At 37.2% G+C, this 25,102-nt stretch overlaps 1 protein-coding gene across 2 annotated transcripts in view; it reads right to left on the reverse strand.

The window, feature by feature from the left end:
• ttyh2l (tweety homolog 2, like) overlaps positions 1–24,905 on the reverse strand; it is a 43,737-nt gene extending 18,832 nt beyond the window's left edge. For both annotated transcript variants that reach the window (XM_060892822.1, XM_060892823.1), the window contains exons 1-5: positions 24,554–24,905; positions 17,507–17,679; positions 12,212–12,323; positions 5,933–6,153; positions 4,427–4,522 (exon numbers count right to left, since the gene is read on the reverse strand). In XM_060892822.1, the coding sequence (XP_060748805.1) occupies positions 4,427–4,522; positions 5,933–6,153; positions 12,212–12,323; positions 17,507–17,679; positions 24,554–24,682 (731 nt within the window). In that variant the 5' untranslated portion in view covers positions 24,683–24,905. The remainder of the gene's footprint in view (positions 1–4,426; positions 4,523–5,932; positions 6,154–12,211; positions 12,324–17,506; positions 17,680–24,553) is intronic.
• Between the last annotated feature and the right edge of the window lie 197 nt (positions 24,906–25,102).

A 25,102-nucleotide genomic window follows, 5' to 3' on the forward strand; every position in this document is an offset into this window, starting at 1 on the left:
TGCCCTGCGATGGGTTGGCACTCCGTCCAGGGTGTATCCTGCCTTGATGCCCAATGACGCCTGAGATAGGCACAGGCTCCCCGTGACCCGAGGTAGTTCGGATAAGCGGCAGAAAATGAGTGAGTGAGTGAGTGAGTGTATGTGGACGCCTGACTGTCCCATTCCAGATTTAGTCTCTCCTTACTGTTCTAATCTCCCCACTTCCTAGAAGGCTTTCAACCAGATTTTGGTGCATGGCTGTGAGAGATTTTGTTTATTCAGCCAAAAGAGCGTTAGTGAGATCAGTACTGATTTGGGCTTAGGTTTGGGTCCCTTTGCTCTAGTGTAGGAAACTGCAAACTCATCCTATACCATACGGGTATACGGACCGCATACGGGTGCAATGGTCAGGTGTCTACAAACCTTTATCCGTAAAGTGTATCAGCCAATCGGCTTTCAGTTCATTGTTAAACAAACAAGCTTATTCTGTGCACTTATTTCTTACGCTTCGAAATAATGAGGAGTGGAAGCCAGACTGTTAAATGAAGCCAAATTTGCAGTGATTAATGTGATAATTATGGCTAGGACTATTCATGCAACCCCTACGTAAATTGAATGAAAGAGTGGGTTTCAGGCTTCTGGATCTGCAATTACACCACTGGGCAGCATAAATAAATGTTATTATCAGCTGGGTACACACTCAATAAAAATGAGTGATGGACACATATTAAGGAACAGGTCATTTACCCAGTACAATTAGCATCACTACCCTTTATTAATATTATAAACATGTAGATGGTTGTTATAAAACATATTTGATTCATAATTGAATGAACTTTTGACAGGAAACAATGGTATTAAGTTGAAAAGCTAAGATATTACTTTAAAAATGTTTCTGAATTATAAATTGAATTTGATAATGATACAAATATCAACTTTGATATTTAATAAATTATCCTGTAAAGGGACATTTTCTCATTCATGTTTCCTTTCAATGGTTATTCTTTTTAATCTTGCATGTGTTGCGGTTGAGAGTAAACAATAATAAGTAATCTGCTTCTTCATAAATATCAAACTTATTGAAGTTACCAGCTCTGAATACAGACTAAATTAACATCTCCCGGAATCAGTAGTGGCCAGGAGTAATCCTCCAATTGGCCAGGTTTCAACTTTCCACCATCCCAATTTAATTGTCCAGTTACAAAATTACCAAAAATATAGACACTTGTCAGGGATGCGGGGTAAAAACAGACCCGAATGCAGGATAGCGTAAAATAAACCAGGATTTATTAAATAAAAACACAAAACAGGGACAAAGTCAAAACCAAACACAACTAGACAACAGAAAAAATGACAAAAAAATAGATAAATGACAACAGACAGAGGATTCCGTGCTGCTTAAGGCAACGCAGCTCGACTGAATACTAATTGCAATTAGACACATGAGGAAAAGGTGTGCAGAGGCGGGGAGGAAGAGATAAGTGCGGGGCAGACATGTGACACAAAACATAAACAAAGGCACGTGGCCCAATCCCGGGCTGAGTCCTGACAGATAATACTGACGCGCCAAAACTCGTGTTGTTTAAGGATGGGTTTTGAAGTCAAAACATGCAAGCGAGTTTGCATGTTTATGGTTTATTTCAGGCTCCTGGATCAGTTTTATTCTTATTTTTATTTCTTTTATTTTGTTTGTCATTATATATATATATATATATACACACATATATATATTGGGTGGCTTGGTGGTGCAGTGGGTAGCATCATCTCTTCTTGTTACTATTTGTGCAGTGTTTCACCAGCCCTCTCCGTGGCTTTCCTCTAAGTTCTCCTTTGTCCTCCCACCTCCCAAATAACATGCTAGTAAGTAGACTGAATGCTATGATAAATTTCTCCTAGGTATGAATTAATGTGTGTATATGTCTGCGTGGTGCTCTGCTTACTAGAACCTACTCCCACCGTATCCCCAGTGCTTCTGGCTAAGGTTTCAGGACCAGTACCACTCTGGCCAGTATAAAGTAATGACTGAGAATGGATGAATAAATTATCCCAACAATCTTATCAGGCAACACTGGCGGTATAGCACTTGATTCTGCTACATTTGTTTTTGCTGATTCGTTTGCTTTAATCGAAAATTGCTTCAATAATTATGTTTCATCATGTTACCCAGATTGTTTCCCATTAAAAATGAATTCCATGTAAATATTGACAATCACTTTGTTGACCCTTAATCTGACACAGTTAAAAAATTGCTCTAAATTAATTTGACTCTTTTTTATTACACCAAATCCATAATTTAACAAAACAATGACAAAAAACTTATCTGCAAACTTTGAGATGGTCAGAATGCTCAAATAAACTTCAGAAATATTAGTACTATAGAAACAACCTGGAATTATGTATTTGTCAGGATTCAGCCCGGACTTTTGGCCATGTGCGTCTGTTTAGGTCACGTCTCTGCCCCGCCTTTTACTCCTCCCCTTTGTTTATCTCTACACACCTGTTCCCTATGTATTAATCGTCGTGTCTATTCAATCATCATCAGTGTATTGTTAATGTAACATCTGTGTATCGTCATTGTTTTCTCGTCCTTTGTACTGTTTAGTTTTCGTCTGTGTTCCTGTTTTATGTATTATTATTTATTAAACCCTACTCATTTGAAGCTATCCTGTATCTGGGTCTGTCTTCCTCCTCACGGTTGTGACAGTATTAGACAAGACAGGAATTATGATCACATTTAGCAAGGGATATTGTGCCACCCTGCCATGTTTATGTTATGTGCATAGTTGAGATGGAGAGAAAGAGAATAATTGAGGGAGAAGGAGAAAGAAAGAAAGAAAGAAAGAAAGAAAGAAAGAAAGAAAGAAAGAAAGAAATGAAATAGTGCAAACGACTCCCTGATGGGCGCAAAAGTGTAGCTGAGATTTTCACGAACCAAATCTCTTTTCTGATGATGGTCTTAAAAGCACCAATAAAGTGGACTGGAAGCACTTAAAAATTAGTTAAAGGCGCACTCGTGCACAGACACACAATCTAGCGCACACGCATTCACGCACATCCTGGCAGAGCGATCAATAGGCATTAGTGGAGTAAGTGGAGAGAGCAGGGAGAGAGAGAGACAAGGATGAATGTATGAGAAATGAGAGAAGGAGAGAAGGGAGCAGCCAGCATATGAGAGACGTGCTAACACACTGCCAGTTCACATCCAGCTTGTTTTTATAATGCCACTGTGTGATGTCATTACATGCAGTAAAAACTGCTGTGAAATGTGATCTGACCAGATAGAAGTGACCACACATCTGTTTCACCTGCAGGGTGAAAAAACCAACAACACGCAGGAAGGAAGGTATTTAAAAATAAGCCACCGTCTGATGACTAACTGCCATCGAATAAGAGGTGCTCAGAAATGAGCATGCTATAATGTATTTATATTATAATGCCCACTACATATTTATTACTTATTTATAGTCCAAAATGTGTTTCCATTCAGTACCTATAAAAGACGAATTAGCCTGAAAGCCCCTTCATATTTCCCTTCACATTTTCTACTATATATAGTTGTTACTCATTTTGGTTTTTAAAGTAAAAGGGAGAAAACTGAATATAAAGACCTTGAGCAGCATCACAAATCGTATGACAGCTTTTAACTAGTTATAAAATGATTTGATTAGACTTGTTTCCACTTTGCTAAAGCATGTAGCAATTTGAACAGTGTGAGACACTGTTTGAGACAAATCACACTTAGCTAGTAATGGAAAAAAAATATGAATGAAAATCCTTATCAATCCCTATACAGGTTTGTTCTTGTGTAGAAGCCTAGAAGAATGAAACTTGATAAAACATGTTGTGGAAGTCTGTGCACTCCTAGATGCTAGGTAAAAGGAAGGTTTAGTGTCGGTAACCACACTTGCTAGATATCTGAGACTGTTGAAAGCTGCTGTGGTTACACAGGAAAAAGGTGTGTGTGTGTGTTTTTTGTTTTGTTTTGTTTTTTTGGGGGGAATGGATGCCTTTTTGAGTGTAGTCATAAGAGAATGATGACAGGAAGGCAAATAACAAATATTTGCAACTATGGTGAGAAAGCTCTGAAACTTGAGGTTATCTACCTCCAATTACATGAACCAGAGGGTTACAGCAAAAACACTCCAAAACTGGACAAGTGAAGACTGCAGAAAAGCCAGTCAGTGTTCTTTCAATTCTTCCAAGCTATCCAGTTCCAGTGAACCTGTGTTTACTGTAGCCTAAGATCAGCAAAAAAATATTATTGTTCAAATCCACTTTTTCTCTATGAAGCGTGAGGGTCATTTGGCTGTATTTAAATGTCAATTTCACTGGCAGAAATAATAAAAAAAAAAATTCATGAAATTTCTTAAGACAGTAAGCGTATATACAGACACAGAGGAGACTTGTGCTCACTTAGTAAGTATACAGAAACATGAGAAGCACTCACAGAGCGAGCAGCCAGCGAGAATGCTTCACCAGTCCTAAACAGCATCCCAGACAGATGACCAGGTCTAGAATCAGCAGCAGAAGATACATCAGCCATCTGAAAGAAGCAGAATCAAATTACACATATAATCATATATCACTTTTTTATCGTTTTCACAGTAATGAACTATAAATGTGCAATACAGTGTAGCCTTTAAAAGGGATATAATTCATAACACACCTACAGGAGTTTCATATGTGTGTGTGTGTGTGTGTGTGTGTGTGTGTGTGTGTGTGTGTGTGTGTGTGTGTGTGTGAGTGAGTGTGTGTGTGTGTGTGAGTGAGTTAATAATTCAGTAGTGCAAATCCATAGACATAAGTATTTCATGAACTAGAGAACAGACACTATGGGCATCAGTCCTCTCTCCTATTAGTGTGTATTAATCTGGACTTACAGCAGAAACTGATGCCACCTTATTTGGACCAAACCAGTTCACAAATAACTTTGAAGTCATGTTTAACATGTCAGCATAAGAGCTTTTTGATTACAGCTAGACAAGCTGGTGATGAGCAAGTCAGCCTTTGAGCTCTTATCATGTATATTCTATTGACTCCAGGTATTTATAACAGCTACAGCAATACTACAGCATGTACATAAAGCCATGATCCTATATACTTATGCCTTGAGACAGAAAGACTGAGGAAGTTGCCTGATTCAATTTGCCCTGTGAGTAATGCAGGAAGAAGGTGTGCACATTCTCGCTCAATACCACAGTCCTCCGGTCACCAGAAATACGAGCCCTTCATCAATAAGACTGCTGCTAGTTCATAACACACTAGTCTACAAGCGGGAATGCGATCTTCATAGAGAATATATGAGTCAATTCACCATGCCTAACAGCTCTGAAAGGGCAGTGGAAATGAGGGCCTGCTTTAAAGGCTGGAAAAAGGTCAATGGCACAAGTGACTCCTACATAATTCTGAGCTAGTTAATGGTGCTTGTCTGCAGGCCAGAAATCTGCTGGGGCTGTTAATAGTACATGCGTGATGGAGAAAGGAAGTGACCATTATAATCTTTCACATGCAAGCCACGTACACTAAACTACTAAGAGCTTTCTCTCATGAGAATTAAATGAAAGAATGTTTGGAAGGAAGGCTTACAGGATTGTCTACTGCATGGAGCAATTTTGGATCTAATAATCTAGTCGAATAATAGCCCAGGACTCAAATTGCATTTATTCAGCTTCAGGAAGCGCTTTGCCCTGGTCATGGTGGATCTGCAGCCCAGGTGGGAATACACCCAGGCCACCATTCACACACATTCACACATATTAGCATAAACAGTCTGCCTACTAGAATGTTTTTGGGAGGTGGAAAAAAAAAAAAAAAAAACAGAATAACCCAGAGGAAAAAACTTGCAAACTCCACAGTAGGGCTCAAAATGGAAACCCTGATGACTCAAACTACAGTCTTTTAAAAATAGCTTATAAAGAAGTAGTACAAAAGCCATTAACTCAATGCAAGTCACCTGTAGTACTCCATGTAGCTGGCCCGGTCGGCGACTGTTGCAAGGTCCTGTCTGGCCTGGCTGATGTTGGGCATGGCAGTGAGCTGTCGGATGATATTGTCAGCCATCTGCTGCATGAAGCGAACTGTCTGGGTGTAGTCCTGCCGAGGCGAAAAGATCTCATCCAGCCGTGCGAGGTGCTCCTTTAGCCGCAGCCGCATGTTGCTCAAAGAGCCAGCCACCTAAAAGAGGAGAGAGCCAGCAGAGAACTGAAGCTTGGAATTAGGTAATACACTGTGGATCTGGAGCCAGAGTCAAGCCTCATAAACAACTTGTGTTTGTGTCATTTCCTTTGATTCTTATGTATACAGTTAAACAAATTTTTATGTGCACTTGTATAGAAAACAACCTTTTTGTGCATGTGTGTCTGCATGTTGACGGCCAAAAACCCAGAGTATTTAACAAACTTCTCAAAAGCTGTAATCCAGGATCATCTTCTAATGGATATGATTACCATGTGCAAATCTGTTTATAAATATTGGCTAAAGCCCGAAAGAGATGGCAGACAGAAACATTTTGGTCCAGCATGGCTGCTGGACAACTAGCACAGTCACACAGCTGCATGCTTTCAAATCAGCCTGCAATCTAAAAACTCTAAATCTGCTTGAGATAAAGACCAATAAAGGGTTATTATCGTGCAGTAGCCCAAAACAACAATTTACAGAATGAATTTAAAAACTATTAAGTAAGGAATAAAACACGATTGTATTATTGCAGGAAAATAATCATAGATAGGATGGCGTGATGTTTTGGCACCCTAAAGATTTTCCACTTAAGCCGTAGACACTATGTCTATTTATTAAAACAATGTAAATCTTTTTTATTTTTACAAATATACCAAAGAAATTTCCACATCAATCTTCCTCACTTGCATTATAGCAGTCTCCAGACACTAATCAGCCACTTATAATTTTTTTTTAATCTCTCGAAGTAAATACTACTTAAAAAATGCAGCATGTCACATTTCTAAGAAAGCGCAAAATTATATGTCAAAGGCAGAACTGGTTGCCACTTCATCTGTTCTGAATGTTGACAGGACTTTTAAAGATAAGAAATTTTCTGCTTCAAACATAATTCAATATGTAGAGCATCCACCCTTAAATTTTATTATTTTTTCATTTATTAAATAAATTAATTTTACCCTAGAACCTATCAAACTTAATATGTATGTAAAAGCCATTAATACCATATTATACCATACTATCTAAATAGTAATGTGTATTTATACACATTACTAGTATATTACTAGTATAATTATATATGTATAATTATATATAATTATATATAATACATAATTATATTTATATTAGATCAACTTTGTACACCAATGTTAATAATTAAGACCGCTTTTGTAATTAAATCCTAGTCTGGGTGATATGAAAGCAAAGGACTGTTAAATGTTCGATTCTGTTTAGTTATGCATGTGCTGAATATTCTCTAACACTATTACCGACTAATTAGACTGACAGATTAATATTAATGTGCTCATTCACAAGGATCTCTATGGCAGATAATCTACATAACCTAAGACTAATATCAGATATGTTATTTAACATAGAAAAGCGCTCTGTTAGAAGATGTTTATTTAAGATTTATGAAAGGAATCTCAAGTGTCAGCGCTCTGTAAGAGTCAGTAGGATTATCTTCAGGTAAAAGGACTATGTGCTTTTTGTAACATCACCAATTATTGTCTTGTAGAAAAAGAAAGGCGGGCAAAGTGCAATTGTTTATTATTTCATCATTGTAACCACTATAGTGTACGTAATAACAGGAGCTAAATGGTCCCCTTCTCGTTTGTTATGGCTCTATATCTGCATGTCCTGTAATGTTTAGTTCCTTACCTTGTACTAATATTGCTGTCATTTTGTTGACATATCATATGTATTATCAGTGATTTTATTACACTGGCCAACTTGTCAATTTTTTCATAAGAGTATTATGTTATAAATGTGTCTTTATCCTAATCTGTTTACTCTTTTCAGACTACTTTCTATCCAGCACTTTGTGACGGCAAACTCTGATTGTGCTACAAGGATAATAAAATGTTTTCAAGTATCACAAGACTCTCCGTTTTACAATTACCTTGCAAATCATTAGCTCTTGATCTGTACTTTCCAGTCCCTCCTTTCTTTCTACAGGACATTAGGCTTCCTGTGTCCTCCCCTCCATTACAATCTCCGGGACTAATTCCAATTCATCTTATACACAGGTCCTCAAACGTGGTGCTTGTAAATCTAAGTACTAAAGATTGCATAAACTTTATGGTACTTTATTTGAAACTCAAATAAAACTCATTCCTAACTCCATCACAGCAACTCAGTTACAACTAAGTACATTTATCGGGTGACAAATCCACTCCACATGCGTAGCTCGTTGTGATTTATTCAGCCTTGATTTATTTTTTGTCCACTTCACTTGCTGAATTGACTGGTAATACATTCCTCAGCCTTAGAAGAAGATACTAAAGCATGAGTATGGTGGGTGGGATAACAGTGCCAGGAATCACCTGCCTTATATCAGAGAGGACAGATGTCAGGGATTAGAAACTGCCATGACTCCTGAAGCCAATGGTGAAGAGATTGAGAGTCGATTGGATTTTTAGCCAATCCTCAGTGGCACTTCCTATGAACCCAACCAGTAATGCAAACAGTGCTGCAAGGAAGCTGTTTTTAAAAAGTACCGCAAGCTCTGAATGAAAAAAGTAATACCATGTGGAGTCTGAAGGCTTGAAAACATGACACAGCCATTGAATATTCTGTGAGAGAGGACGGGTGCCCCAGAGATAACCATCAGCTTATCACACAATCCAGACAACTGTGAAGAAAGCTAAGATAAGACAGAATTCTCTCATCTCAGTCTACAGGCAGTTGAGTAAAGGAAGATTTCACAATAAAACACTTTTTTTTAATCTCATATTTGTTTGAGTTGTCCCTCAGTCATACAGCATTTGTTATTGGATTTTTGATTCTTGTATAATTTAAAAGAAAACAAATCATTTCAGACATGTCATATGATGTGTCTTGAGTCATTAAACAAGGAACCAATTTATGAGAGATACATGGAAGAATCAAGGCACTAAAGTGGAATTTCCCTGAAAGTAAGGATGTCTCAGCACAACACAGGCGTCTTTATTCTAAGTCTTCATGTTATCACTATATTGGACTGCATGTGCTTTGTTCTTCATCGCTCATTTGTTCTTTGTTTCATGAGGGAACCTTCAAGCTTCTCATGAAACTGAATTGATGCTCATGAAGAATTATGTTTTTTTCTGGTTTTTTTTTTTGTTTGTTTCAAACGTTTAGAGACAAGCTAAAACATTAAAGTTGTTTAAGGTGTGTACTAAGAGATAGAAGCCTAACTTTTAACTAATCTTTAAAGTCCTATACACTGGACCTCTAATGTAATGCCACTGTCTGTATTTGTATAATTAATGCTCTAAATAGCCATATGTAAAGACACGCATCTTACACACACACACACACATATATATATATATATATATATATATATATATATATATATATATATATATATATATATATATATATATATATATATACACACACACACATATGTATATATGTGTATATATATATATATATATATATTTTTTTTTTTTTTCTTTTCTTTTTTTTATTGAAAAATCAACAATCACAAATACAAGAATGTATACAGAAATTCTCCATTTTCCTTTTTCAAACAACAAAGAGCAGACACTCCCACCCCGCCACCCAAAACAAAAACAAACCCCCAGACAAAGACACACACACACACACTCACGCGCGCACGCACAAACACCCCACATCCCCCTGTTAAAACAACTGAAGAAACGGAAAAAAAGGTTATGTATACAGTCCAATTATTGACCGAATTAGAACTCTAATCAGGTAACACCTGTAGTCTCCTAAAGTAAGAAATAACAAGTTGCCACTTGCAAAAAAAGGTATCAGTAGAACCCCTCAGTGTATATTTTATTTTCTCCAACTTAAGAAAGAACATCAGATCCTTAAACCACTGAGAGATGGACGGACATCTTATTGCCTTCCAGTGTAGAAGTATACAACGTCTGGCCAACAAAGATGAGAAGGCTAAAACATCTTTGTGTACAGAACTCAGTGATACTGACTCATTGGTAATACCAAATATAGCGATCAGAGGGCATGGCGTCAATTGCACTTCAAATATGGAGGACATAATGCCGAAAAAACCTGTCCAGAATGCGTGTAGTTTTGGGCACAGAAAAAACATATGACTTAGATGACAGGGGGAAGCATGACATCTGTCACATCCGTCCTCTACCCCAGGAGAGATTTTTGCCTGTTTAGATTTGGAAAAATGAATTCTATACAAAACCTTAAACTGAATGAGACTGAGGCAGGCACAGGAAGTGGTAGACCGTATCCTATCAACGGCTTTCTCCCAACGTTCGTCGCCTAACTGCAGCCCTAACTCCTCCTCCCAAGCGGTCCTGGTTTTATCTATATTACAGCTATTGAGAGATAAAATGAAAATGTATATCTGGGAAATCAAGCTACGCTGGTGTGGAGTGAACATGACTAAACTCTCCCAAGGTTGCTTGGGGGGTACAGAGGGAAAATTGGGAAGGCATTTAGATACAAAGCTGCGGACTTGGAGATATCGAAAAAAATGAGCTGAAGGCAGCCCATACTCCAAGGACAGGCTGGCAAAACTTCTAAAGATGCCATCTTCATACAAATCATAAAGTTGCTTGATGCCTTTTTCGTGCCATAGTGAAAAAGCTGAATCTAAAAAAGACGGGGGGAACAAATGATTTTTATTCAGGGGGCCCAGTGCTGATAGAGCCCTAAATTTAAAATGACGCCTAAACCGAAACCAAATCTTAAGTGTGTTCAGTACGACTGGATTGTCAGTGTATTGAGATGGTTTAATCGGAAGGGGTGAGCAAAGCAGGGCTGATACAGAGGATGATCTACAAGACAGTAGCTCCAGATTGCACCAAGTGGATTCTGTTGAATTGGTCCAGGAGTTTAGTTTTTGGATATGTGCAGCCCAGTAGTATATTTGAAAATTGGGCAAAGCAAGCCCACCACTGAGCCTACATCTCTGCAATAGAGTCTTACGGATTCTGGGAGGTTTTCCACCCCAAAGAAAAGAATTAATGATTCTATCTAAAGAATCAAAAAAGTACTTAGGTAAAAATAATGGAAGCGATTGAAAAAAATAAAGAAACTTGGGCAGAATAATCATTTTAACTGCATTGATTTTTCCCATTAAAGACAGAGATAGACTGCTCCACCTCTGAAAATCACACACACACATATATATATATATATATATATATATATATATATATATATATATATATAGGTATCTGTTTCAAATCTATTTAGATCTACAGTATTTTATGTGTTGACTTGGAATAATTTATTCTTTATGGCTCTACAAAACAGAATTGAATCATGATGCTGCATTACAAGCACCCACTGGAACACCATGCTCATTCATACAACTATTCAATCAGTAAATCATGTGGTCTCGGTGCAATTGCATAAACATTGGGGGAAAAAAAAAAACATTTTAAACTGGCCATTGTTCAGTTTTGGTGAACCTGTGCCCACTGCAGCCAGAAAATGTCTGTTCCTGGCAGAGAGGAGTGGAACCCGATATGGGCTTCTGCTGTTGCAGCCCATCGGCCTCGAAGGTTGGCATGTTGATGCTTTGTTATGCTCACTATAGCTGAGCTAAAACTTATTATTTAAGCTACTGTAACATTCCTGTCAGCTTGAAAGAGTCAAGCCATTCTCCTCTGACCTCTCTCATTAACACTTCCCGTCTACATCACTGGATGGTTTTTGATTTTCACAACATTTTCTCTGTAAACTCTTGTGTGTGAAAATGCCAGCATGTCTCCAACCTTTCATTAGACATGTTACACTCACTGAGGCCAAATTTTCAATTCCTTATTCTGATGTGAATATTAACTGAAGCCCTTGGCCTGTATATATGGAGGATTTTATGGACTGTGCTGATACCAGATGATTGGCAGATTGAATAATTGCATGAAGCATGGGGTATAAGTGTTCCTATTAAATTCACCTGTGAGCATGTACACAGAAAGAAGGAAATTCTATAAACTGGGATGTATCGTGTGTGTACGTGCTGTGCTGTGTGTTTGTGTGTGCTTGTGTGTGTAGTGTGTATGCATTATTAGCCCTCAGGCAACAGTAATATGAAGCAGCAAATGAAACACACTCTTACCTGACTATCGATGCCAGACAAAGTGTGATTGGTGTTATAGAGTGAATAGGTCATTTGGTAGATGCCGTCGTTGGTTTCGCTGTTGCCATAGAAACCCACTCCCACTGCAGAACTGAGAGAAAAAAGGTACATTTTCTATTATAAAACCTTTTCTAGGTTTTTCCAATAGCTGTGTATTGAATTACCTTTACAGGCCTGGGCTAATTGATAAGTTCTAGTATACAATTCCCCAAAAAAGAGGCTTCATAGTCAAATTGAAAAAGATTCTAGAAATGTAAAGTGTAATATTCATAAAGATAAAGATTCATACAATAAGAAAACAGGCTCTATGTGGACATTCAGATTACCAGAATTGGCAATTTGTAGTAAGGAATAAATCTTTTATGCCGCTCTCGGACATACTTTACTAGTTATGTTCATCCACCTGTGGGTCATAAAACACAAATTCCGCTACAGAAAAAAACTACACTATCAAGGCACAAAACCTGCAGGATTTAATGTCTGTATGAAATCTGGACGTGGTGTGGTATCCGTATTTCTCACCCTGCTCTATCCTTCCATGCACTTGGTGCCTCTCACCACTTCTGAGTTTTAGTTTTGAAGAAGATGCTATCGCTCCAAAAAGGCAAAAAAAAAACTGTACTAGATTAACCTCTCCTACTATTGGAAAAGTATTGCCTGTTGAATCACAACATACCTTAGAGGCACTGTTATGGCACTTAAAAGTCACTTTTCTTTTTTTTCTAATCCAATAAAACCTAAAAAACGTTCAGAAGTCCTTCCCAGAAGCCATATCCTCCTTAGATAAATATCACTACTTGCCTTCAATTATTACTCAGCGTCCCTCGCTACCCGAAAGCTGCTCGCACATTCGCATGAATGATGACATCATTTTGTGTATCAGATCAAACAGGAGTTGCATTTTTCAGGGGTCAGCAGTTAACTCAGTCGCACAAGTAATAAGAAGATTCTTTTGTGAAACCACAATCAATCACAGCACTTGTATAGGTTGCACAATAAAGGTAAAGAGAAGGTGGCCGTCATAAATTACCTTTAAAGAGGAGTTTAATGGGTGTAAGACACTAATAACCGGTGTGTTCCTTTGACAATCACTGTTTCACAGTGGTATGGTTACTCATCAAAATCCAGAACTATCCATACAATAGCACCTGTGCTAGTACCCTAGTACCTGTGCTAGTACCCTAGTACCTGTGCTTCTAATCAAAAAATATTACCAAATGGAAAGTCACATAGAATGTCGCTGTAAAAATGTACTTACCTAACCCTAACCCTAACCTTAGTATCTATCCAGTTTGAACTTCCAATTTGAATTTGCACTTATTCTGCATAATCAAAGTCTCTGAAGCTATGCTGTTTAATAATTTGAATGAAAAAATACAAAAAGGAGAAAAATTAACTAGAGATGTTTCCTTTGCTGCTTCAGGTAAATGCTTTTTGACACCTAGTTTTACTGTCAATTCAAAGGAAGAGTAAAACAAAACATATTTTATGTTAATGGTACTGTGGTGTTGGTGTTTGTCATACAGAGACTTTCAGAGCTTAATTTGCCAACTTAATATTGGAAGCTATTCAAGATTGTTCTTTAAATTGTGAAATCAATTTTGTTGTGGAAAAATTTCCCCCTTAAATGAAATTAAAAAATTCCCCCTTAAAAAATTTACATAGTTCAGAAGATTGTCAGATTGTCCAGGAGAAAAACTATTCTGTCCAGAGGCAGTATTATGATTCTATAATGACTATTCACAATGGTTTGCATTATTTCTAGCTACATCAACAGCAATGTTTTACACACATTATCGCCTACCTTGAAGGGTAATAAGTTTCAGTGTGGGTGTTTAAGCTCAGAGAGCAAAGAAACATAATGTGTGAACATAGTGCATTTATCATGCCTTGTCATAACGCAATGTCTTTTGGAAAAGCTCTCAACACATGTCCATAGCACAAATACACGTTACACAAACTGACATAAACACATAGATAGAAAAACACAAACTTCTGTCGGTTTCACACTGGTAGGAACAAAAGTGGGTTTAAAGTCACAAATAATGTAAACACAGGGAAATCCATGGGAGGACAATGGAGACTGAACAGATGGACCACTCAGTCCTGCTGTTAGATCTCCTCCACAAAGTGGGTGGGAGCAGCAAGAGAAGTCTTCTGCCTGTTACATATCCTCTCACAGGGAGTGTTTTGTGTGTGTGTATGTGTGTGTGTGTGTGTGTGTGTGTGTGTGTGTGTGTGTGTAGATGACCATCCTGTCTCTGGAGCCTCCTAATCATGATGGATGTCACACTCTTTCTCTGTCTAGGCCAGCTTCAGCTCCTGCTACTGAGTTCTCTATATTCTCTGCTTCCCCCACAGCCCACAATGAAAGAGTTTCATTACATTACATTTTGCTTAAAGCCTGCATATTTCTGCACATTTCCTTAACTAATTAAATTAGCAGATGATGAAATTATGAATAGATAGGGAATTAGGAAATAGAGAGTCTGGACCTGTGTTCATTTATGATGAATAAGGCACAAAAACACAACAAAGAAATTAATGGTGCCTAACCTACACAAGTCCTAACACTAAGCTGCTGATTGGTCGTTTCAAGGTAGAACAAGATCAGAGGCCTCAGAGATGTCCTCATTTCCTTCAGCTGGGCTTTCGGCCATCAATTCACATAATGGTTTTGGTTATATGATCAGAGCTTTGTGAACAGCTAACTGGCCACTCCCTAGACTCTCTGTGCTGCAGCTAGAAAGGAAAGGAAATTAGACAGGAATCAGAATTAATATATACCGAGGCTTCAGGCATTCAGAGACACAGAACACCAATGACAAATGCTCATCTAAGCTCCACAATCAGTTATTCTCATAAGAGCAGAAAGGTTGTACTACATTCAAGAAAATTAATCTGTCTAACACATCTGTTGCTTTTGTTCAGTTAATATGAACATGGATCAGTCTGGCAATATTTAGTCAACATAACTGATTGCATCAATAAAGAAATATACATAGGTTGTCTGTTCAAGTATAAATTACAGAAATGAACATGTCGAAGAGTCAGACAAGCTCTACATTCTACATTGATTGAACAATAAGAAATGTTCAAAAGCCTTAAAACAAGTTTTGAAATAAATGTTTCCCAATAAAGTCTGGGATTTTGTATAACCTTCCTCAGATGAAGCCACAATAAAAAAACATCTGATTTTAATGGGCAATAATAAACACAATATCATGTCTTATTGCCCCACCCGTTAGTTTGATGGACAGTTCCTACTGTCCCACTGAAACAATATAACACACAAGGCCTTCTGTTTGTGTGGAACGGTGCATATAAACCATATAAAGCTAACAAAATATAAACCATGCTTTAATTGCTTCCAGTGTAATGATATGGTTGAGAGAGAGAGGGAGAAAGAGAGAGCGTGAGACCCTCTTTGCTAAGCAGCATCATGCTGCGGCATTTAACACCATAAGGATCTCTGTGTTCAGAAGTAGAATGTTAACAGGGAAAAAATTTAATCAGACCCCTGTCACAAAATGAAGTCGAACCCTCTATAATGCAATTAGACACTTTGTCAAAACTCCTTGTATTAGGAAAAGCTTTGTAATGTGAGCTTTGTATGTATTTTGAGCATTTTTAGAGCAGTAAAGAAATGGTGACGGTAGGAGGAAAGACCAAAATATAAAAGTGCTAATGTCTTTCTGCTTACTACTCATACTAAGGACATTGTGTCCTCACTTACTTCCTGTTACTGCTCCTCTTAGGGGGTCTCCAAGGGACTTTATGGTTTTGTTTATTCAGCTGTAAGTATCAAAAGGCACATGCATTGTCCAGGTCTAGTGCAGGTGTAATTTTTTTTTTTTTACTTTATCGTTGCCTATTTTAGTTTGCAGAACTGGGCGTAGTGAATCATAAGTCTGGAGGAGGCTACAGTATTCTATCAAAGTGACAGCTGCAGCCCTGATGCATGATACTCTCTCTAAGAGTAGGAGTGCAGAAGCTAACTGTTCCCACACTAGAACTAATCCTCAGAAATAAGCAAATAAGCAAAGAGGGAAAGTTTCAGGTTAAGAAGATGTTAAGAAGAACTTTTGGTTTCAAACTGAAACTTTCTCACTCCCTACAAATTGCTGCAGCATTGCAAATTCAGGTCTTAGCATAATTATGTCCTTATCCTTAAAAATACTGTACATAAATATACATCAGCCGGCCCACATGATATATCACAGGTTAGAGTTTCATCCTCCCCCTCATTATTATCACCCTCGCTAATATCAATAACAAGCAAAAAAGGCTATCTAAGGTCTTACTGCTAGTAAAATATCTGTTGTCAAGCACAGGCACATCCTCCAATATTGTGAACACATAAACTCAGATATTGCAGACTGTCCAAATGTTTAGTATTCTACATTTTCTTTATTACCTTTTCATACTAATGCAAGTAATGGGAGTGATTTTCTATAAAAGCATGATGGTCTGACAGTGATGCCAGCTGTATCGCAGGTACACAATATATTAACGCACTTATTTAAATATTTTATTGTTTCTATAGAAACAGCCCATTTACAGAGACGAATGTAAAGGCCTACTAATTAACTAACTTCTCATTTAATTGTTGTCATTTAACACATTTAGAAAATAGAATAATTGAAATGTTTAAGCTTTCTGTAGGAGAATTTATTTAGCATTTGTGGAAGTCTCTGGGTTTGTAAAATCAGTCATTTTTCGTCCACAGGACTTTGCACATACTGTTGTTTCGGTAATAATCTTACAGTATTTACAAGAAACAGGAAATATTTGTCTGGTGAGGAAATGATGTGAGGTAATAACTGTTATAATATAAGTAATAACAGGAACTAACTTCCCCAAAATAAAACCCGAAAATGTATTATTTTTATATAGTGAAATGTTTTTTAATCAAATTCTCATTTTTATATAATAAATGCCACATAAGATTATAAAACAGGTGACTGGGTCAAGCAGATTAAGTATCTGGGCTTTTTCAGTGAGAAGCATGTGTGTGGCTCCTCAGCACACTCCAAGGGTTTTGATATATTTCTTACAGACAAAATTTAAGTCCTATCATTCGACCTCAGATATCAACTGATGTGCACATAGAATTAAAATGTATCTGGAGAGTTTCTTATACATATCTTTGTGGAGTAAATGGAGAAATGTCCAACTCTGTAGAAATCTATGCAATTCCTCTTCCCTTCACATACCCCTACATGGCCTCATGAGATTGGGGCTAAACTGAGAAATTAAGATGGATTTACTCACCATATGACCAGGCCTGTGATCACCGCAGCCCACGTGACACAGCAAGTGTCGGGCCTCTTGGTCTCTTCGGCCTCTTTCCTACGCCAGAAGCACAGGCAACTTAAATAGATGCCCAGCAGCAACAGGCTCAAGCCCAGGCACACTGCTGCTATGCAGGCTAGAAAGATCAGAGACTACAAAAAGGACACACACACACACACACACACACACACACACACACACACACAAACAAAGTTAACACCTACTTGAGAAGATGATAAAAATAACATCTGACATATTTAATCAGTTAAAATTACATACTTCTGCGTCTATGTGTGTGTGTGTATGGTTTTTTGAGGATGAACACAGATATTGCACAATATTATGGAATCCCATATGGATTCGGGCAAATGAGAAGGTTTCAGAGGATCACTCAAAATAGAGTCATGTGATAAAATGAGCAAAGTAAAATAGTTCCCCAGTCTCATGACCTCTGAGATACAACACCCTGAAGGAGAGGCACACAAAAGACAGAGCAATGAATAGAACTGAGAAAATAGGAGAGGAGAAACCTCTGATTAGGAGACTGCAGCCACAGCATGCATTCGAGCACACTAAACTATAAAACAATTACCGAGTGATAGCACATCTGAATAACAGTCTTTTACACAGGACTGTGAATTCCTCTAATGTCAATTACATCAGACTCCTGCTATTACACCAGCAAAGAGCAGCACTAATAAAGCAGCTCAGGTTGCATAATAGAATCAAAAAACCCAGCTGATACTGGATGTAGACTCTTTTGCAAAATTAGTCCAACACCTTCATATTTTGAACAAATAATACTTCCTTCCTTTAAGCTTTAGTTTGTAGCCATAAAAACACAGCCTGGTGCATTCTCTGATCAAATTACAATTCAGAAAGACAGATACAATGGCTGTATCACTGACACACAAACTTGATGAGCTAACCAGAGAGTCGCAGAAGCACAGGCTAAGTACCTAAATCCTTGAAATTATTATCCTTGAACTACTGATTAAAATACTTGATTTTGACTCTCGTCAACTGTCAGAATACAGGACAGTGGGCCCATCAATCCTCCCGTTTATCTCCAAAATCTAGAAACGTTTGTAGCACAGCAGCTTAGCTCAGTACAGAGACCGCATATTTTAAATGGTCAGTTACATATTCTGGGCCTGTTGGAGAAGATCCATATATTTGTGTGATGACACCTTTTTTATACCATATAGTGTATATCTGGATTTTTATAAACTATTTCTAAGTCCTATATCAATAATATAAACTGAATAGCATTAATTTAAAAAAAGGATGCGGCATATCTAAAAAGTACAATTTTTCAAAGTGTTCCTGGACTGGACAACTGTGCAGCTAGATATATATGAAACTCACAAACATGCACGCTGAAACCTATATTTAGATGGTGGTGCTATTGTTATCAGAGGCCATGCTCATGGTCTCAGAAGACACGCTGTGTGTAAATCACAATAAACATAACACACACTGTTGCCTTTTAAGATGCTTCACTAGTGACATCCCGTCTGAACAAAAGCAGTCTAGGGCTATAACTTGTTATCATGTGGTAATGAGATCAATGGCTACGATTAAATGACTTTGTGTTCCTGTTTTTTTTTTGTTTTTTTTTTACAAATTTGTTGCCTCACATCAATGTTATTAGTTGGGTTTCATACCTGCTTCAATATAAACAGTCTTTATAACCAAAAAGCATTTCACAACATGCCAAACCTTGAGGCAGAAAAGCTACACCAGCAGAAGACTGATAAACTAAATGTCAGGACTCTGCCCGGACTTTGGCCATGTGCCTTTTGTTTATGTTTCTTGTTCACGCGCCCTTGTCTTTTCCTCCCTGCCTCTGCACACCTGTCCCTTATGTCTAAATAATTATTTGTACTATTTAGTTGAGCTGCGTTGCCTTGTGCATCCTCTGTTGTCATTTCCTGTTGTCCTTGTCTGCTGTTGTTTACGTCTGTTGTTGTCTTTGTCCTGTTTCATCTTTTTTAAGTTAATAAATCCTGTTTTTTTGTTAAGCTGTCCAGCATTTGGGTCCGTTTTTATCCCGCGTTCGTGACACTAAAGATTGATAGTCTTTATGCATTGAACAGCTGAGAGATGATTGGCTACAGTATTTATTGGGCTGATATGTTTTTTGGTGTGGTGGGTAGCATTGCCCCCGCACAGCTCCAAGGGCTGGGGTTGGTCCTGAGCTCCAAGGCTAAAGGAGCTAATCTGACACCAGATCCACTGCAACACTGACTGGAGATAAATGAATGGTTATGTTTTTTATCCAAAGCTGAAGCACAAACAGTACTTAATAAAGGCAAAAATCATGTGCAAAACAGAGATTTCTAAATGAAAATTAAGACAATTAAGAGACTAAGAGGTAATTAAAAATGAAAGGCTTTCTGTTCTCTTGTGAAGTTCATTTCAGTTACTTACTTTAGTAATTAATACAAATAAATTAAACAAGTAGGTAATTACTGAAGTCATGTAAGATAATCTGGTTAAAGCTAAAGTCATTTTACTATAGAAAACTAAAATACATTTCTTCATGCTTGAGTAATAAAAGTACATTTTTATTCTCTATCCCTTTTGTGTACATTGTATAAATATAGTAAAATACCAGACTGACAATAGCATCATCACATTTAAAGATGGGGTCTCCGTTGTTTGAGAAATGCTTCAGAAAACTGTGTTGGGCCATCAAACAAAACAAAAACAAAACTAACGTGTAGCCAATGAGCAAAAAGGGGCGTGTCTTGTCAATATGGGCGGAGAGCGTGTTCAGTGCGCATGAGTGACATTAGAAGAAAGTGGTTTTAACATTGACATGGCGGATAAAAACAAAGAAAAAGCGAAGAAAGGCTTACGATAAGCAGGACCCGTGTAAATATACTGTAGGATCAGCTTACCAGTGCTGAAGAGAACTGAACGTCTTCTGCGTGAAACGGAGATAAACCTTTCATGGTACAACACACAGTACTACAAAAACACATTTGTATTACCATAGTATTACTCATTGAGTTCATTTATTGATAAAAATATACCCTCAGTCAGCTGCCCCAACAGGTTCCGCCATAATACTTTATACTTGGGTTATACTTGGGCTATACTTGGGCTATACTTGGTGTATGTGTGGGGCGGAGCTATCAAAACAGGGGTGGGACCCATTTGGGTTAGGGGCGTGTTTGTTTTGGTGATTTCAAATGTCAAAATTGGCTTTCAAACAACGGAGACCCCACCTTTAAGCATGAGAACAAGAGGTTTGTATCCAAGCCTGTAGTCTGTCAAATGTCTAATTGATTGTAGCATATTATAGTGTAAATCAACGAGTTGCTCTAAAAAGGAACTAAGGATTTCTTTCACTTTGGTGAGCTGATATAGGAGCAATTTTCAGCTCCAATACAATGTTCACTGCACTTACAGTCTGATAGCTCTTTTTCGTCAAGTATCTACTTATCTACTTATGATATGGTAACAAGAATCAGCAGTTCTTGAGCTGAAGTGAATGGAAAGGGATGACAACACATTAAAACCATCACAGCAAACACTGTTACAGAGAGATAGGAGCTCCTTACCGCCAACTTATTACCGCTTACAGAATTTACTAATTCATGATACTAGAGTGTCTGCCTTATATAGTTACAAGATTTCTGTCCAACTGCAGATTTTCTATGCATTCAGACTGTAAATGTAAATAGCCTGAAGAAGTGGGAAGAACAGTCCATTAGCACATGCAAATAAAAATGACTGACACTTTAACAAAACAACTCAAGTCTGTCAAAACAGAGCATAGAATTGTGATCAGACTAAAACACAAACCAACTGTCAATGTCTGACCTTCAACACTGATCTACTATCATGCTACATTTAAAATTCTGACAATAACATAAGACTACTAAATAAAAAAAAACATGTGTATCTATACACATAGTGCACCAAAACAATTAAATACTCACTAAATTTAAAAACAACTTAAATAAATAAAAAAATGAAAAAAAAAACGCACAAATAAACTGGTATAAGGAAAGATTTATTGCCAGAATGGTGTATATCGCTGATTTGATATGATTCTCTTGTAAGCCTGAAGAAAATGAATTTATTTTTTAGAATAATAAATAACTTCATGTTATTTTCACCTATTTATAGTAACATCTTATGTTGTGGAACATCCATGAGAAACTTTATTGCCTGTTATCCTTTTCCTTATAGCAGATATAAACAGCTTATCCCTCGCAAGGTTCTCTTCTTTCTTTCTTTCTTGAAATTAATAACACAAAAAAATCAGTACGTCGTACCTTATCAAACCAGGAAGTGTAAAGTCCTCTGTCCTTAAAACGTTCTAGTAGAAAATATATTGACTGTTACATAAGAGTCTGTTTCCATAAATGTTACATAGATATTTTCCTTACACCATTTTCATTCATTCATTCATTCATTCATTCATTCATTTTCTACCGCTTATCCAATCTACCTCGGGTCACTGGGGAGCCTGTGCCTATCTCAGGCGTCATTGGGCATCAAGGCAGGATACACCCTGGACGGATTGCCAACCCATCGCAGGGCACACACACACACACACTCATTCACTCACGCAATCACACACTACGGACAATTTTCCAGAGATGCCAATCAACCTACCATGCATGTCTTTGGACCGGGGGAGGAAACCGGAGTACCCGGAGGAAACCTCCGAGGCACGGGGAGAACATGCAAAATCCACACACACAAGGCGGAGGCGGGAATCGAACCCCCAACCCTGGAGGTGTGAGGTGAACGTGCTAACCACTAAGCCACCGTGCCCCCACACCATTTTCAATGACTATTAATTTTACTGAGTTAAAATAACAAAACATCAGTTTATTATTAGTCTTAAATTATGCAGTGTAGGGCATACAAGACCCTGTGAATGAGTTGTTACTATAAAAGAAAAATATGGCGTTAATCTAAAACTTTCTCAAAGCTGCTGTTAGGGAAAATAAATCAACACCTTGTGGCCTATAGGAATTGAGAATTATACAGCGCAGTGACATAAGTATATACGAAGAGGTAACAAAGATTTATGCATGTTTTTAAGAAAATAAATCTAGTGACTGCTCATGAGCAGTGTATAAGCTTTAAAGAAAAGGCTTAACATGGCTTAATGTAAAACAGCAAGAAAGAGGATGGATTAAGGAAAAGATTAATGTACAGTCAAGCTCTGCTTTATATTGAGATTCTGTGCTCATTCCTTCTGAAAGCAGACTATAAGTTTTCTATGATAAATTACTTCTGAGAGAAACAGGATGCTCAGAGCTATTGCAGTTATGCCACAGTAAATTAACTTTAACAAATAACTAAATAATTTCAAAAAGTCCCAAAATAGATTTTACATCATGTATAAAATTCTCTCTTAACGTAATCATAACTAATGAACTACAACACATTTTGTGAAGTCTGCATTTATTTTGCATGGCAGGCTAATGTAATAAAAAGTAGTGGAATATTTCGGGTTATGAAGACTCAAGCCACCTGTTAGTGCTGGTGTAAAATTAAAGAAGCAAATACAGAACACCAAACATGTTGCTGCTAATCAGACCATCACAACCACACGTGCTTTTGAACATTTCCTTTAAAAGTCTGTTCCCCCTTTGATGCTGTAATAGCGTCAACACTTCAGGAAAGGTTTTCAACTGTTGTTAAGATGTTGAACTGATCACAAGGTCATGAGTTCAAATCCCAGCACCACTAAGCTGCCCAATCTCTTCCCAAATGTGTACATAAGCGTGTATATTTCTTATAAATATTTATTCTATTCAATTTTTTGGCTCTTGGGCAACTAATACAGTTCATGACCTGTGATGTGGTGTTCAATGGTTGTCGTATTGGTACACCAATGTTAAGATATGTGGAATGCCTTCTTCATTTTATTTATGTCCCAGATGACTCAATATTTATTCACATATAAACAGAAACACTGCATGAGTTTACTGGCTTGCTCAGAGGACGTTACTGATCTAGGAGCAGTCTCTTACTTTTCCTCTTAAAGCAAGACATGAAAGTAAACATTTTTGGTTACTTTTTTCAAATTCTTTGATAAAATGCACCTATAATATTTAAGCCTTTAAGCTCCACCCACTTGACTTTACAGCATCATATCTTACATCCTTTAAAAGCTTATTTCCTGATATTTATGTTAATTTATGTTATTATCATGTACATATTATATACATGCATTCATAAAGTTTACGAATAAAAACTATAATGAAAAGCTTAGTTTATAGCTGACATAAACTTTATTCCTATTGACCTATTAAAAAAAATGTAAATATATGTAAATATTTATATGTAAAAAGAAATTAATTAATTAAAATAATAAAAAATAAGTTTGTTTATATATATATATATATATATATATATATATATATATATAAAATATATTAAAAAATAAAAAAAGTTTGTTAAAAAAATTATATATATTAAATATATAATATTATATATATATGTGTGTGTGTAGTTTTTTTAACAAACATTTTTGTAAAAGATTTTTTTGTAAAAGAATATTTTATTCCTGATATATGGCTTATTAAGTAAGCAAATGTATGCATATTTAATTCGATCAAGCGTCATTTACATAAACGTTCAACAAAAAGTCGAATTCAAGAAAAAATACTTGCTTAAGTATTTATTTATACTTGCTTGAGTTTCTAAAACAAAAAAAAATATATATATATGTTGAATGATGTTTTTACAACATAAACAATAAAATAAAAAATATCCATGTAAATTATATTACGTCCCTGTCCTTACTTTTAAGCAAAAATAGTAACAACACACGTGAAGCTATTTTTATGCTACAAAAAAAAAGTTTGAAAGACTCGTTGGCCTGAAAGCCCAGATACTGAGGCAGGCGGTCACGCGCTCTCTCCTGAGACACAGAAACCAGCACGCGCTTCATTTTACTGACAAATTAGCCACTTAGATAACTGTATTAACCTTCAGTTAACGTGTGATGTAAATAATACATATCAAATGCATACATATCAAACTGACCTGCTGGTAGTTTACTTCCCCGGGTTTAAAGGCACTATCAACTGATTGTAAATGGAAATTAACGTGTGGGAAGTTGTGAAGCCAGTAAGTCCACCAAGGAGCGACGTAGTCCTGTCGAGCGGACGCCATCCTGACCAAATAAATCCTCACTCTGCAAGTTTGAACCAATTAAAACGAACAAAACGGTTAAAGTCTGCGCTCTCTCATGTATCAGAGCAGTGGGAAACGCTGCCTGAACGCATTTCCTCTTTTTACCACAACACACAGGAGCAGTTAGACTTGGACTACATCCGTTATCCCATGGTTTATTCAGCGCGCTTGTTAAAGACTGATCGGAGCTCAGTGAACTTGGCTCAGGACCACTTGCCTGCTCCGTGCGCGTCCCGTGGCCGACTGCAACGCGCATGCGCAACAGGAAGCGCAAGTCGGACAATTTAGCACCAGAAATTTAGGGTTATTATTTAGGTTTTTTTTTTTTCAACAATCCTCCTGAGATCCTCCTGAGATGTCGAGCCGACTCTATTAAGTATATGACATAGGCTACTTTCT

The sequence above is a fragment of the Tachysurus vachellii genome, chromosome 18 (assembly GCF_030014155.1).
Source record: "Tachysurus vachellii isolate PV-2020 chromosome 18, HZAU_Pvac_v1, whole genome shotgun sequence".
NCBI classification, from domain to species: domain Eukaryota; kingdom Metazoa; phylum Chordata; class Actinopteri; order Siluriformes; family Bagridae; genus Tachysurus; species Tachysurus vachellii.